We start from the raw sequence: 16,807 nt of genomic DNA, 5'->3' as shown, positions 1-16,807 counted from the left end.
GCACTGAGCTGTTTATGGAAGGTGATTATCTCAGCTGCAGAAATAAGAAACAAGAGTTCCTTTAGAGAGGCTTTTCAGAGGAGCCCAGCCCAGATTGCTGTTCCGTTCATTCTTTCCACGTCTCCCTTTTCTTTTTTGGCAACCCTGTGTTTGTGGGAACAAAAGTGCCAAAATCATTTGAGGGGAAGCAGATTTTGCAGCCTGGATGGCTTGGAAATCTCCCATACATAAGGAAGTGGATCTATCATCTTATAACATATTCAGCCTGCATCTGAGGACTCAAAAACCTGGGATAAGATATTTTCTCATGTGATTCATGGAATATTACTGAACTTCTGCCACAAGTTTTCCAGTAAATCTGGTCCTCCTGCCCCCTCATCACAGGGTGTTTGGGATCCTGACTAGTTGCTGGTGGTCCATCCCTGCACTGCCAGTATGAGCCTTAAAATACATGGAGAGAGGAAATCTGCTTTTGTCTTTCTTCCTGCTCTTGCTGGAAACTTCTGCTCATACTCTAAGGCAGAGTAATCTGCTCACACTCTGCTCAGACCCAAAGAATCTCCAGAGTGGGTTGCCTTGTACAGTGTGTGAAAGTAAATTATTTAATTCCTGAATCCTCTGATGTTATCCAATACTTCGTGCCATGATAAAATCCCATCCCTTTCAATGCTCCTTCTCTTCCTTTGGCTTTTTGGTCCCACAAATTTTGCTCAGCATTGAATTAATTTATAAATACACGTGCCAGACCAAATATTCACTGCAACTCAGTCCAATTTTTTTTGTTTGTTTTGTTTGTAATGCCTTGATTATGTTAATGCAATGAATTTGACTTCTCTGGAGTTTAACCAACTGGTATCTGAAAAGCTGAAACTCAGAAAGAACATGTTTATTGTAGTATCAGGCTGTGGGTTTGGATTGTTGTAGATTCATTGTCTTCAGTGGAATTTATTCCTGTTTGAACTCCTAGAAGTGAAAACAGGGCACAGCCGTTAGACCCTGATTCATCTCTGGTGCCAGCTGTTACCTTTGATGTCTGCTTTATGTGGAGAAGCTGTTGAGATGCAGGGGTTTTATGGAGATTTTAGCACACTAAGGCTCTTAATAGAGAAAGCAACAAAGAAAATATCTTTACAAGTCTATAATCTGTGTTTCCCAGCATAAATATAAACCCTGTACGTCTGAAGTTATATTTCTTGACATTGCCAAGGTTGGATTTGAGGTGTTGGAAAACATAGGTTGGAAGAGATTGCACGTTCTAACCCCAGGCTTGCTATGTATGTATCCAACTATGGCTTCAGACCCAGCTCTTTTTAAAAACAACACCTTTATTTTAAAAAATATGGGCAGAGAAATGTGTATTTCTTAACTATCATCAGATTTGGCACCTGAAAGAGAGCTTTGGGGACTTTTTACAAGGACATTGTGACAGGACAAAGCAGAATGGCTTTGAATTGACAGAAAGCAGGGTTAGATGGGATATTGGGAAGGAATTGTTCCCTGGGAGGTGGGGAGCCCCTGGCACAGGGTGCCCAGAGCAGCTGGGGCTGCCCCTGGATCCTGGAGGTGTCCAAGGCTGGACAGGGCTTGGAGCATCCTGGGGCAGTGGAGATGTCCCTGCCCATGGAAGGGGATGGAATGAGATGATTTTTAAGGTGAGCCCAAACCATTCTGTGATTCTGTGATCTTGTGTTTCTCTCCTGGTGTCCCCTCCACTGCCCACCTTCCCAGATCTCCCTCCCTCTCTTGGCATCACCTGGCATCATCCCCAGCCTGTCTGGAATCCACATCAGGGCTGGGTTTCTACCAAATTTCAGGAGTAAATCTTTAAAAGTGAAATTCAGGCCACATTTCTGCCTGTGGAGGTGCTCAGACCTCCAGCCACCAGCGCCTTGGTGACAGATGGAGTCAGACCCATGAGGTGCCAATTTCTCCCTTTCTCTGATCAGAGACGTGCTGCTGGCCTGGCAGCCAGGAGAATATCCATCCTGTCCTGTCCCTGGGGGCTCTTCTCCTTCAGTCTGGCACCTCCTGTCACAGACCCAGTGTGCTGCCTCAGCAGCAGCTGTGACAAACCTGCCCTGGCTGCTCCAGAGCCACCCCTGGCTGCTGGCACAGCCACACACCAAACTGGGATGCATAGTCCCTCCAGCACAGCATTTCACACCTGTCCCCTCCCACCTTCAAACCCTCCAGAATTTCTGTCACAACAGGCTGCTGCTTATCTCCCCTTGCATCCAAATTGGCTGGTGCCCAGGGATGGAGGGAGAAAATGGCACTTTTAAAAGCAGACATGTATATTCTGTCACTTGGATTTAAGATGTTTTTCATCTCCTGAAATATTTTCATCTTATTTGAATATTCTTGCTGAAAAACAGGTCTTTGGATGGAAATGTGCAGGGAGCTGGAAGCTCAGAGGGTGTGGGGTGTGCTGTCTGCTGTGCAGACATGAGGCTGCTCCCAGGTTGTGTCTCTGCAGGGCAGGAGGGTCGTGGGCACAGGTGGGGATCAGAAGCCAGGGTCAGGTTTCTGTGCAGTGAGGTGCCTCCTGCCTCCTGCTGTGTGTGCAGCCAGCAGAATGTAAGAATTTGCTTTTCTCTTCACCTTTTTAGCACATACTTGACTGCACAAACTCAGTGTTTGCTAATTGGTGGCACAGGGTGAAACAAATCCTGTAGCAGGTTATGCAGCTAGCATTTACTAATGTATATTACAGATAAATGAAGAAATATTAATATTACTAAAATAAATGTGAAAAAATAAATATCAAAACTCTTTGCTGACTTAATTGGGTTCAGAGTTTGGTGCATTTCATGAAGGACCAAACAGAACACAGAATCCTAGAATAGTTTGGGTTGGAAGGGACTTAAAACTCATTCAGTGCCACCTCTGCCATGGGCAGAGACACTTCCCACTGTCCCAGGCTGCTCCAAGCCCTGTCCAGTCTGACCTTGGACACTTCCAGGGATCCAGGGCTGCTCTGGGCAATCTGTGCCAGGGTCTCACCACCCTCAGAGTCAAGAATTTCTTGCTCATATCTAATTTAAATCTCTCCATACTCCATCCCTGCTGTGTAATGCAGCCATGCACACACACTTCCATCAGCACACAATAGCAGCATCAAACCACCACTCTTATTTTTACATGCAGCATGTGAATAGGTGTGGGTGTGTGTTAACATGTTTTGTCAGGAGGAGAAATGTTTCTCCAGAGGCCAGGGATATGTGTTGAACTAAAAAGAATATTAATCTGCTTGGGTGAAAGAAGCAGCATCTTTAAAGATGTACAGAGTTGTAAAGATGTGAAGATGCCCTCTGTTCCTGTGGTTTCTTGTGTGAATTTGTTCTGCAGAGCTTGTGGCTTCTGTTTTCTGAATTTTTTTATTTATGAGGCTAAGGAAATCAGCCTGAAAGACAATTACTATTTATAATCAATGAAAGCAAGGAGAGAAAAAGATAATCAATGGGCAAGTGCCAGCAGGGCTGTTCTTTTCCCCCTCCTTGCCTCAGTGGATTGGCAGTGCTTTGGTGCTGTCAGATCAAAGGGTGCTGTGCTTCAGTCAGCATTACAGCCTCAGATCTCACCTGCCTCTCCCTGGAATCAGGATTTCACTGCTGTGGGACACTGTGTCAGCCAGGCTCTGTGAGCACAAGGGAGGGCAATCACTCAGGGGTGGGACAGGTGCATTTCTGAAAGCTGCTCAGCGAGGTTTGCTTGGTTTTGCTGTCATTTATCTATTTAAAATAGGAAATCAGTTCTCCCAGGTTGTTGACATGCATTCCTTCACTGCTTCCTTGGCTCCAGCTGTCAATTCCTGCAGCATTAACAACGGGGGCTGTGAGCAGGACTGTGTTCAGCTCAGTGAGGACCACTACAAGTGCCAGTGCCAGCCAGGCTACCAGCTGAAGACAGATGGCAAATCCTGTGAAGGTGAGTCCTGTGCCACCTGCCTGAACACACAGTACAGGCAATTTAAAAGACCCCAGGATGGTGTTTTGGGTCACTGTGTTCATCCCTATTTCTCCCTGTGTGCCAAAAGCAGCTTTAGGAATTGCTTATTAACAGGATTTTAAAATAGCACATGTTTGAGGTGTGAAGTTCACTTTGAATCACAACTTTGAAGAAAATTTTGGCCTCGTAGATCCCTGGCTGTTCCTTGCACAATGATGGTGATGGCACAGGTTAGGAACTTAATCGTGATTTAATTCTAACATTTTATTGCTCATCAAGTTGTATATAGAGTTGGCCTGCATTACTTGTTTTATTCTACAAAAAGTCTTCTCTTTATCTCCTTTTGGCTTATCACAATCTGATTCATTCTTCCTCCCCTTCAGGTTCCTAAGCATCCTCTCAAGCAGAACTGCAATGCTACCTTTGGGTTTGATTGTTGCTTTTCTTTCCTTGTACATCTTAACATATTCATCAATTTTGAAGGCAACCAACCCCCCCCATTCCCCAAAACAAGCACACACACATCCTTGAACACGCCAGAGAAAGATGGGGCCAAATTTATGGATTTATTGAGCTGCAATTCCTGTCACAAAACCGTTTCCATATGGCTCCTCTTCTGCTCGGAGATTTTACACGCTGTGGATGAAGTGTAAGTAAATCCTGCTGTTCAGATGGCTCCCAGCTCCTGCTGGGTGCAGAGAACTCTTCCCCCCAGTTTGGGCCCCCCCAGACCCTGCTCTCAGCAGGGGCTGCAGCTCAGGGAGCACCCACAGCCTCTGTCCCTCTCAGGGTGGCCAGGATTTGTCCCTGAGATTATCAGAAAGAGCCAGAAAAGGGGAATTTGGGGAGAAGGGGGTCTTAAAGGCCTTCCTCCACTATTCTCCATCCTGTTTCCAAGCATCTCGAGGTGTGTTTGGGCTGTGCAGAGCCTGCACAGGGATTTGGGGTGGGTTTTATGGAGTGGTGGGACAGGGGTTGGGGTCTGAGTGTGGCCGTGCCAGGTGGAGTGGGAGCTGTCCTGGAGTGGTCACAGCACAGTTCAAGATTCCATGGACCACTTCAGCTAGGACCCCTCCCATGGTGGGGCTGAAGAGAGTTAGCCACTCAGAGACAGTGAAATTGCTGAGCCTGAAATTACTGAGCACTGGAGAGGGGCAGGGTCAGCCCTGCCTGCTTACCCCTGGGTGTTCAGGGTGTTTCAATCACAAGAAATAAATGCAGCCCTCCCCAGAAGGGCAGCTGTGCTGGGGGAAGGAGGATCTGTCTTGTAAGCAGAACTTCCAAAATGAACACTGAGTAGGATGCTTTTCTCCCCATAAATACCTTAGTGAATGAATGCCTGGGAGAGAAAAGTGCTGGGTAAGGCCATGGACAAGATTTTTACAGGAACAAATGAGGGTGAAGGGTCATGAATGCATTTGGGTTGTCAGTTCAGAGATATTTTAAGTAGAAGAGGTGGGAGGAGGTGAGTCTGGCTGGTTTTAATTTTCCAGCCAAAGCTTGGCTGCTGGAGTGGTGGTTTGGATGGAGGAAGCAGAGTCAGAGAGGGTTTGCCACAGCAGGTGCAGGTGTTGTGCAGGGGTGGATCCATCCCTGGGCACTCCCTGGGAGTTAATTCTGCACCCACAGCCCTGGAAACCTTAGAGAGACACCAAAGCCTGGCAATTTTGCTGTTTACCTTTTATATTTTCTCCAGTATGAAGTCATGGTTGCTGTGAACAAGGAAATTAATTTGATAAGACCCAAACCTTTTTTCTTTAGCTGCTCTAGGGATTGTGGCAGACAGGACTGGAGACCCTGTTGCTCACAGCCTTGCAGTGAAGGATTAGAAGGTCTGTCCCATTCCTGGAATGTCCAAGACCAGGCTGGATGGGGCTTGGAGCAACCTGGGATAGTGAAAGGAGTCCCTGCCCATGGCAGAGGGTGGAGCTGGATGAGCTTTAAGGCTCCTTCCAACCCAAACATTCTGGGATTCTGTGTCCTGGGGCACCTGGGAAATGAAACCATGCCAGTAAATTTTTCACCATAGTGTTTAACAGCTTGGAGTAGAGCTTTGTAGGATGGAGTCTGTTATCTACTAAAGTTATTAAATGAACCAGTAAGAGGCAAATGTGTGAAAAAGAACATTAATGAGTTATTTTTGCCTTTTCCTGAAACCTGCTTCTAACAGGAACATACATATCACTGCAAAGCAAGTCAATCACAGATTGCCTTATGTCCTGAAGATCTTCCCTTTACAAACTTACCTCACCCAAGGATTTCCAAGGCTGCTACTTTATGTGAATTACTATGTTTTACTAACATCTACCGTGTAATTTGTTGTTTGCCTGTTGTCATGTCACAGAGCATTACAAGCTTTACTCCGTGCTGTAATCATTCTCAAATTAAAGCTTTAGCTGCTCTGAAAACCTTCATAATATGCAGGTTTAACAGATGCTGTTTGATAGTGATTTCATTTAATTTACCCAAATAGAAAAGGAATCGGCAAATAACTCAATATTTCATATCAGCAAGGAGTGAGTTCTTGCTTGGAGCTAAATCCTTTGTAGACTGCAAATTGTTGAGCTGCAGAGCCAAGTTGTCAGCCTTGGAAGTGTCATGCACGATGAAGAGCTGCTGTTCCTTGGAAACCTATTTGCAACCTATCGTGTCAGAAGTCCAATTTCAGTTCTACATCCCTAACCGTGCTTTTATTTTATTTCTCTCTCTCTTTTTTTTTTTTTTTTTTTTTTAAATACTGTCAAGTCAAACTCAGCCCTGCGGATGGAACGTTTTGTGTGCTGTGTGCTCTGAGGTGGCAGGAGGTGACATGAGGGACTTTGAGGGGGTTCTGTGGCTTCTTCCTCCTTTACCAAATGGTGGCACAAAATTGGCTGCACAGAAAAGTGACCAAAAAAAAAAGCCCTGCCCCATATTTAAATCCACATGAAGTAGAGGTTTTTCTCTCCTATTCCTTCTCCTGTGTTGCCAGTGGAAGAGCAAAGCAGCCAGGTCCAGAGCAAAACTCCTTCAGCCCTTCCCCAGGGTTCCTCAAACCCTGACTCCAGTGTTGTTGGACTGATGGTGACTTTCCTCTGGGCTCTGGGAAAATTTGGCTTATACAGAGCAGGGGAAGAAAATGTTAGGCCGGAGGCAAGTGAGGAATATTGGTCATCTGTCTCAAATCAGGAATTAGTAAAATGCTGAAACTGAATTAGAGCTGTAGGGAAATAGATAAAGCTTTTAAGAAGTTTTATTCAAAGCTAAGCAGAACTGTAGAGGACACATTTTCAAGGTGTTACTCACCAGAATTTCGGTGTAATGAGTTCTCCAAAGCAAAACCTCAGCCTGGTGCAGAATGTCAGATCCTAACCCAAGTCAGACCTGTCTAACACTCATGGTAGGTCTTTTTTGGGTTGTGCCAAATCTCTGTTTGGGCAGTATGCTTCCAGCAGGTCCATGTTCCAGAAATAAACCCACAAAACACAATGAAATCTTCAAGATGGAGCCTTCTGTAGGCACCTCATAAAAGTTTTTCAAAGTACTTGCCACTTAGAGCAGCTTATCCTTGAAAAGGTATGTTATTGTTCAAGAAGAGGAAAAAGCCTTGATGTACAACATGAATGGCATATGTTTATATACTGAGAGATGTCTTTGGGGGCTCTTCAGTGTTTATTTCCTCTGGAACCTCTTAAATATTCATTGTTTTGTGGTGAACTCCATCATTGTGTGTGTTTATGGATTCACACATACTGGAGTGCTAATTGCTGTTGTTTAGAGAACTCTTGAAATCTGTTCAGGTACAGCAAAATAACAATAAAATGTACTTTTTTGTCCTACTTCCAATGTAATACAAGCTCGGCTTCCTGCTGTTTAAAGCCTCGTTGCTGCTCTGTGAAAAATGTTGTCCAGCAACAAAGAGCATCCAGAAAAGCAGCAGCTTTACTCACCAGATGCTGTCACATTTTTTTCCCAGTCTAATCTCTTACAGCTACTTCGTCATTAGTTGTAACAATGGCAGGTAAGACCATTTTCAGGCAAAAAGTGACCTTTCAGTTGACAGTGTGCTCTAATTGGTTTCAGAGATAGACCCCTGCACAAGAGGGAATGGAGGATGCTCACAAATCTGTCAGAATGAGAGAGGAATTGCAAAATGCGAGTGTCATCCAGGGCATTCTCTTTCTGCAGACAAAAAGTCCTGTTTAGGTAAGAAACTCTGGATTCTTTATTGTGAAGAAAGTTATTAATCAGTGCTCTGGTTCACTGAGCTGTGAGTGGGAAGGAATTGTTACAAATACCTGTGTGCATTTTGGAACAGCATTTCTGTCTGTGATATTCACATCAGCCCAAAGTCTTGAAGGACTTTTTTAGTGATGGAAATTCCTCTGTGATCTCCTAAGTCATGCTTTCTAGAAACTGGGTTTGTGAGTGCTGTAGTGTTATTCTTGTAGGGTCCCTTTAAAATAATGTCCCAGATACAGCTCCTGGAAAATTGGTTCAAGTAAAACTGTGAACCAGGTCACTGAAAACCTATTTAGAATTCAAAGGGCTTTTTAACTGGAGAACTCTTTCCATATTAATGGAGAAACTACTGTGAAGAAAGAAATCATCATGTGTAAGATTTCCAAAGAGAGGAGCTTAAAATTCTAAACTCCTCTATTTAGTCTGGGGTTGTCAAAAGAACCTGTGGCATTTCTGACTGAAAATTTGGGGGAATTAAAAATCAAAATACCTGCTTTTCTCTTTCAGTGAAACTCTTGGAAGATAGTCTAGCAGTTTTATGAAATAAAAAGCATGTGTGGACTTAAAGGTGCACAGATTTTTAACAACCAAGTCAGGATCAGGGTGTGTGTGTATATATATATACACACTAATTTTACACTCCTCTTTTGAAAACTTACCCAAAATCTTGCCAATATTTAAATGATTGTCTCATATTAAGGGTGCTGGGTGCCTTTCAAAATATTTACTTCCTGCCCTGAGTATTTTATTCAGTTGCCTGTAAGCCCTTCTGTGAGTAGAATGGCAGATCTTAGTGATTCTCTCTTACTGGAATTACTGATGAGTAATTATTGAAAATAAGAACTATTCTTAACACTGATGATGAGTGGATGGGAACAACAGTGGGTTTAGCAGTAGGGTCAGCCTGTTGTTTGTTTTATTTCAGATACACATTGACATTTCTCTTGATTTATGTATAAACTGAATCACTGAGCTAACTTGCAGTGTTATATATTGGAACAAATTTTCTCCCCAGCCTCATGGCAACAATCTTTTGAATCATTAAGCAGCGTGTCTTACCATGGATATACAATTATTGGTTTTTTCTCCTAGAAGTTGCTCAATTCCTTTTGCAAAATTCAAGCTGTTTCACTCTCTGGAAACTGAGCTGGAAGGAGACAGAGGGCAGCTGAGGTGTCATACTTCAGCTATTAGCTGTAGGACAGGAAGAAACCTGTGCAGGATGGTGGCTGTGGTTCAACTTTTTATTTTTCTATTTAAAAAGAAGAAGAGAAAAGAGTATTTACAGCATTGGCCAGCACAGCGTACTCACAAACTGACAATTAGAGAAAAAGGAGAAATAACCCATTTTGTTCTAAGCAGCAGCTGCTCCCATGGCTGCTTCAGAGAAGCTGTCATTTGTTCTGAAATTTTCATGAGCCAGTGTGTGGTGTTTGCACTGCCTGGGGCCTCTCTTTGCAAGGAGCCTGATTGCATCCATCAAACTGCTTGTGCTCAAGTGCAGGGGCCACGAGCACAGCACTGGCCACAGCACATGTGGGGGGACAAAACTGTCAGAAAGTGATTTTTCTGGGGTAAAAAGTGAACAGCTGCACGTCAGATCGCTCCCTGCTGTTTCCAAGACACTGACCCAGCATTGGTGCAATAAATAATCTGTATTTTGCCAGAAAGATGTCAGAATGGGAAGGAACAGGAGCTGGATCAGGGCTTTGCCATGTGTGATGCCAATCTTTGCACAGAGGTCAGTGTTCTGTGCAGCTGTGTTTAGTGTAAATGTTTGTGGGTTTGTTTTTGTGTTTGTTTTTTTTTTTTTTAACTAATTACTGCTTAAAAGTACTTTTATGTTCCACTGAGATTTTAGGACGATGGACATCTTTGGGGGCATTGAACTCCAAAATACAGACCAGCAAGTGTGAAGCTTGAAGAGGAGCAGCCTGCTTGACACAGGACTGTGGGAAGAGCAGCCTCCCCACTTTTTCCATTCCTCCCAGGGCTGGTGAAGCTGCTGTGGTTGCAGCAGGAGCCTCCCCAGTGCACTGCTGCAGAAGCAGCTGCAGGATTCAGGAATGATCTGTCTCATTGTCCCTGCTGAAACCCAACCACCAATTAATCCAGATCATTTGACATTCAGAAAATAAACAGCTATTTCCTGTTCCATTAATTGAACTATAATGGCTTGGAGGGCATGAATCCTCCAATTTCAGAATTTTGGAAGTTTCTTCTGAGTTCTTCACACGAGGTCTTCTTTTGCCATTGCTCTTTTTACAGGAGTAATAAATAAGTTGCTTTGGCTGATAGAGCAAATATAGTGTTTGATACTGTAAATGCTCACACCGAGAAGTTCAAGGTCAATGGTGCCCAGAAAAAAAGATTGTTCTGGGGAATAATGTGAGTATAATGCTCCTGGGTTCATCAGTGCTGTCCTTTGCAGACACCAGGACAATCCTCGCAGCAGACATTTGGGAATGCAGCCGTGTAGAGCAGCATTATTATTTCATTTCAACATCCATCTGAGCGGGTTTCTGTGTGCTTGCAGACGTTGATGAGTGTGCAGAGGGCAGAGCCAGGTGTGCCCATCGCTGTGTGAACACCCCGGGCTCCTTCAGCTGTGCCTGCAGCCCTGGCTTCGAGCTGGGCGCGGACGGGCGGCAGTGCTACCGTAAGTGACCCTGCTCACCCTGCCCTGAGCCTCTTCTCTCTGCTCCCTGCTAGGATTAGCATCCCCAGCTGAAAAAAAAAATGTGTGCAAAAGCTCAAGCTTAATACTGTTTTCTTCCTCTGCTGCTGCTGCTGGGATTGCAGGGCGACACGTTCCTAAGCTTGTGTTCACAGACCTTAATTACTGCCTTTCAAAGAGCAAATAGCCCTGTTGGTTTATCTTCAGAGACTGGAGAATTCTGCAGCAGAGCTACCAGAATGCTGCTGTTCTGTGAAATGTATTCATTCCTGCCCTTCTCCTCCCAGCTTTCTTACAGACCTGATGCAAGAGAAAACCAACACGATGTTCTGCTCTTGTCTTTACCTGTCTGGGTTTGGTTATGTTTCTCCTGAGATTACTGACACTATTAAGAGGATGCTTTTTTAAAAAAAAGCAAAAAAAAAGAGAAAGATTTGGGATGAAAAAATAGTTGAACAACTCAAACTTCCCAAACTAAAGCCAGCCTTGTCTTTCCTCACATACTTACCTCTTGCCAGCGGGGTTTCTTAATCAACACAGCTTTTCTGGAGAGGGGGACTGACTCCCGGTGCTGTTAGCTGATAGGTGATCCTGGCCTGCCCTCGAGGGCAAATTTAGATTAATAAAGGAGGTGATGTGGAAGAGTTGGGGTTATTATGGACCTAACATAAGCTCCCTGGAATGCAGACAAAAGCATGACCTGTTTTAGCAAAGAGGTGGGCAAAGATCATTCAATCTAATAATACTGTGCAAGAGCTTTCAGCAGAGCTTCCTTAGGAAAATATGCTGCATGCCAGAGAATGAGTGCTTTATTTAAGAATGTGTGTGTAAGAAATAGTTATTAAGAATGAAATCCAGTTTCAAGGCATTAACATACATTAAAAACAAAACCCAATTATGTGAGAGACATCCTGGAGAGTTATTTCATAGGTGATGGGGAACTGTGAGTGGTGCAATGGCAGAGGAAATGTGATTAATATACAGATATGAAATCTTCTGTCATAGGCATAAAAAAGAGATTTAGACCACTTAGATTTCATTGTACTTTTCTAATAATATTTTTTCTGGATGTTCAGCAGATCTCAGGGGATGGTGATTCTCTGTGCCTCATGTACAATATTGCAGAGCAAACAATAAAAATAAAAACATTCTGCATATATTTATGATCAGGATTATCCCAGTGTTTGAGCAATTTACAATCTTTGTTTATTCTTTCATTTCCCCAGTGGCTGGGGAAGAGCTGGTATTTCAGTTTTACTGATGAAGAACTGAGACAAAGTAAATGATGAAGATAGTGTATAAAGTCAGATTCTGCATTTAATCGCTGGGTTTACTAAATCCCAGCTTAACACACTGGGCAGGAGACACGATTTTTTCTCCCTGGTGCAAATAATCAGACTATGCATGAGATGTAGATATATCTATTCTCTTAATTTATACCCTCTTCCAGCTGGAATTACATTTCTTGTTGGCAAGCAGGTTACTCCCTGGGAACTCAATGAGGGGTAGGACCAGAGGCCATCAATATAGATGTGTCTGGGGAAATTCTGTGCCAGATCTGATGTCCACCACTCTGAGCTGGGGTGTTTCTGGAAGTACAGTGGCTCCTTTAGGAAAGGTGTTCCACAGTTCCCCTATGTAGTAGGAGAAATTATTTCCTCTCTAAAAACTCTGTAATGAGACAAGCTGGCTAATCTTTCATGAAAAGCTTTACAACTGATTCTGTGGTTTCATCCTGGAGAAATAATCTGATGAAGTAGCTGGGTGGGAATGAGGTGGCCAAGTGTCCTTTTTTTATGTGAGGGTTCTCATTGGAAGTGGCCAGGGTGTTCTGAGGGCTGTCCAGTGGAAGTCTGTCAGGGCAAAGGGGCTGGCAGTGGCACTGTACCACCCTGTCTTAGCTGTCAATGTCTCAGCAGAGCTGCTTGTCCCCCTGGAAGGGACATCCAAGAACCAGAACCCAGAGATTGTTTGCACTGTGGTTGGGTTTCCAGCAGGACTCTGCTGAGGAAGTCTCAATGCCTTTATGTTTGGAGGATGTTTCAGAATCCAGCTCTTTGCCATTCCCATGCAAAAACTCCAAGCTGCTCTTTGGGCAGTGTGTCAGACTGGGTTCAAGGGCACCACCTGGGCTCCTCAGATGGTTCTGTTCCCCTTTGGGGCAAGCACTGTGTCCAAACAAAGCATTAACCTCAGGAAACCTGGGAAGGCTTCTGTAGCAAGACCTTCTAAATGGTCAGATGTAGGTTATTGTTAAGCAGAACATTTTTGAGGGCTAGTGCATCCTTGCTGTTGTCTCTCTTCACAGAGCCATGAAGCTGCTGGAGCACTGAAGCAGCTTCACATGGCTGAATTTGGGAGCATCCACTGGATGCAACACCTGGAGCTCGGTGACTCCAGAGCTGCCCTTCTGGGGACGGGTTATGAGCTGGTTACACTCACTGTAACACTCACAGCACTCCTGATTTTACAGCAGCCTGACCCTCCAGCGACTCCCCCGACCCTGGGCTCACATTTTAACATCCTTTTGATGTATTTCTCCACTAGGCATTGAGATGGAGATCGTGGACAGCTGCCGGGAGGGGAACGGGGGCTGCTCGCACCACTGCGAGCCCACGGCAGCGGGACCGCGCTGCTCCTGCGGCCGCGGGCAGCGCCTCGGCCAGGACGGAAAAACCTGCTCAGGTAACCGTGCCCAGAGCCCAGGGCAGCTGTGCCAGGCCCAGGGAGCTGCAGCAGAGCTGTGCCCCGGGAAAATGCCTGCCCTCCTCCTGCAGGTGTTCATGAACAGTGCTACTCTGGCGCACCTGCTGTGGGAGCTCGCTAGGATGAGGCTGGTGAGGGGAGGGATGGATGGAGGGATGGATGGATGGATGGATGATGGATGGATGGATGGATGATGGATGGACAGGGATGGATGGATGATGCATGGATGATGGATGGATGATGGATGGATGATGGATGGATGGATGGATGGATGGATGGATGATGGATGGATGATGAATGGATGGATGGATGATGGATGGATGATGGATGGACAGGGATGGATGGATGATGCATGGATGATGGATGGATGATGGATGGATGATGGATGGACAGGGATGGATGGATGATAGATGGATGATGGATGATGGATAGATGATGGATGGATGATGGATGGATGATGGATGGATGGATGGATGATGGATGGATGGATGGATGGATGGATCGATGATGGATGGATGGATGGATGATGGATGGATGGAGGGATGGATGGATGGATGATGGATGATGGATGGATGGATGGATGATAGATGGATGATGGATGACGGATAGATGATGGATGGATAATGGATGGATGGATGATGGATGGATGATGGATGATGGATGATGGATGGATGATGGATGGATGATGGATGGATGGATGGATGGATGATGGATGGATGGATGGATGGATGGATGATGGATGGATGGATGGATGATGGATGGATGGAGGGATGGATGGATGGATGGATGATGGATGATGGATGGATGGAAGGATGGATGGAAGATGGATGGATGGATGGATCGATGATGGATGGATGGATGGATGATGGATGGATGGATGATGGATGGATGGATCGATGATGGATGGATGGATGGATGGATAGATGGATGGATGGATGGATGGATGGATGATGGATGGATGGATGGATGGATGGATGGATGGAAGTGACACTGGTGCCGTGGCTGTGTCTCACTGTAAGAGCCTGACAGAGAGATGGAGGCTTTAGATGGCTCTGAAAATGCTGTTTATTGCATAGATGAGCTTCCAGCAGTGGATGGGCTTACAGCTGCTGGTTATAGGCAAGCCATGTGTCCTGAACCCCGTTCTGTTCATGTCACAAAGCATTACATCTCTTTCTCTGCTCTGCATCTTATTGCATAACAACTAATAAGCATCATGCACAATACTTTTTACATTTACATATAACCTATCAAAACTGCTAAAATTACCATATTGTGTTAGTGACTAGTCCATCATCTGAGTTAGTAGTTATGTGTTAAATTTCAGATTTGTTTTGCAGTGGAAATTCTTCTAGCTTTGGTAAAAAGCATCTTTTTGTCTGCCTATGATTTTTTGCTTGGTAGAAAACATGCCTTATTTGAAGAGGATTTAACATTTTGTTTGAAGGCCACTTAGTTTTTGGACTTTAGTTATAAAACTTTTTTCAACTCAACTAAACTTCTGGGTTTTTAGCTGTTTCAGTAACAACTGGCCTTAAAAGCATTTTTTATATATCAAAACTTGTTTTTATTTCTATAAAACCTTCTGTATATTTGCAAAATTTTCTGTTAAATTTTTATCCTTCCCAGCATCTCTCCATGGGCAGCCTGAGCATCCAGACCTGGCCTTGCTTCCCTTCCCTGGTGGGCTGTGGCTGGGAGCAGCAGCACACCTGCTCCCAAGTGCTTCACCCACAAACTCCGTGCTCCAGAAGTGTTTCCCTCAGATTTGCTCAGTGATGAGGTTACACTTCTGCCTGTGAGAAGTCTCACTTGGGAGGTGAAAGCAACAGAGTTAGATTTGGGTTTATTTCGAGACAAGAGCTTAAAAATTCATTCATGTTTTAAGCAATTCTACTATGAGATTTCTTTTGTGTGTGTTCATTTTATGTTTTGTTTATGGCTTTTGACATGCAAACTGTATCTCATTCTGCTTTGGGCTTGCTGTCACTATGTCATTACAATTCTTAAGAATAGCCAGGAAGAGAGGGGGGCTGGAAAAAGGAACAGGCACCACAAAGCAGTGTAGTGAGACATGAGATGGTGAGAAGAGGTAGAGAGTGGGAGCACTGATGAGTGTGAGAGGCATTACAGACAAAAGGAGTCTTGCAAGGAGAAAAAGCCAAGTGCAGGAGAGAGGAGGAGGAGGGGAGGAGGGAAGCACTGAGGGCTGCAAGGGCAGGTGCTGATGGAGCTTAAAAAGCAAAACAGAAAAGTTTGGGAGGCAGATTTGGAGCCAGAGCCTCACAGGGGTGGGTGGGTTACACAGTCTTGTCTGTACAGCTGACAGGAGGCAAAGCAGCCTCCTGCCCACATCCCAGCTCAGAGGGAAGCAGACACTCCAGACACAGCAGGGGGAGAACACAGAGGAAGGTTGAGGACATGAAAAGTTGCTCTCAATAGAAAAAATCTCCTTTTTGTTGGATGCAGATTTTGCATTCCTACACAAACAAGGGGCTATTTTGGAAGCCAGAGCGAGGCATCACCTGATGTACTGCAGAGGAGCTCAGCTTGTGACATTTCTGGAAAACACTGCCTTCAAATAACCTGCATTAATCATTTTCACACTGACCTCCTCACCTCCATTGATTAATTACATTTTCTTTCTCCTGTCCGTGTTTCCTCATAAAGTTGGTGCTCTTTCCAAGGTTAATTGAGACACTGACCTTTCCCATCTGCAGCTGCTCAGCCAGGCCACGTCCAGAAGCATTTTGCAGACTCAGCATTGACAAGGTGGCCCTTGGATGGCCACTGACCTGCTCAGCAGCCTGACAGCAGCCAGGAGCCTGCAGAGCACAGATAACAGCTCAGCTCTCCTATCTAATCACCAGAGCAGTGGTGTCAGTGATACCAATTTCTGAGTGGGCACAGAGCAGGAGGAGGCAACAGGAAATCAGTTATCAAAAACTACAATTGAACCTTCCAGGCTGCTGCTGTCCAGCAAGTGCCTGGTTGGATCAGAGCATTGTTAGTTTGCATTGAATAAGGTTGAATGTAAAGAAGTCTAAATGGTCAAATGTAGGTTACTGTTAAACAGAATGTTTCTGAGGGCTGGTGGGTCCTTGCTGTTGTCTCTTTTCACAGAACCATAGAATATTCTGAGTTGAAAGGGACACACAAGGATCATTGATTCCCATTCCTGGCCCTGCACAGACCCCCCAGCAATCCCATCCTGGGAGTGTTGTCCAAACCTTCCTGGAGCTCTGGAAGCCTTGG

General features: G+C 44.8%; 1 protein-coding gene across 7 annotated transcripts in view; it reads left to right on the top strand.

The window, feature by feature from the left end:
* The window catches only part of LOC117000611 (multiple epidermal growth factor-like domains protein 6), a 208,289-nt gene that overhangs the window by 122,445 nt on the left and 69,037 nt on the right, over positions 1-16,807 (top strand). For all 7 annotated transcript variants that reach the window (XR_004418828.1, XM_033068388.1, XM_042779597.1 and 4 more), the window contains 4 exons: positions 3,802-3,927; positions 8,011-8,133; positions 10,706-10,828; positions 13,394-13,531. Coding sequence is in view for 6 of the 7 variants with exons in the window: in XM_033068388.1 (XP_032924279.1) it covers positions 3,802-3,927; positions 8,011-8,133; positions 10,706-10,828; positions 13,394-13,531 (510 nt within the window). In the remaining variant the exon portion in view is untranslated. The remainder of the gene's footprint in view (positions 1-3,801; positions 3,928-8,010; positions 8,134-10,705; positions 10,829-13,393; positions 13,532-16,807) is intronic.

This window comes from Catharus ustulatus, chromosome 10, assembly GCF_009819885.2.
Source record: "Catharus ustulatus isolate bCatUst1 chromosome 10, bCatUst1.pri.v2, whole genome shotgun sequence".
In the NCBI taxonomy this organism is placed as follows: domain Eukaryota; kingdom Metazoa; phylum Chordata; class Aves; order Passeriformes; family Turdidae; genus Catharus; species Catharus ustulatus.
Note: the sequence above shows the minus strand (reverse complement) of the source record. Positions and strands in the feature narration are given on the sequence as shown.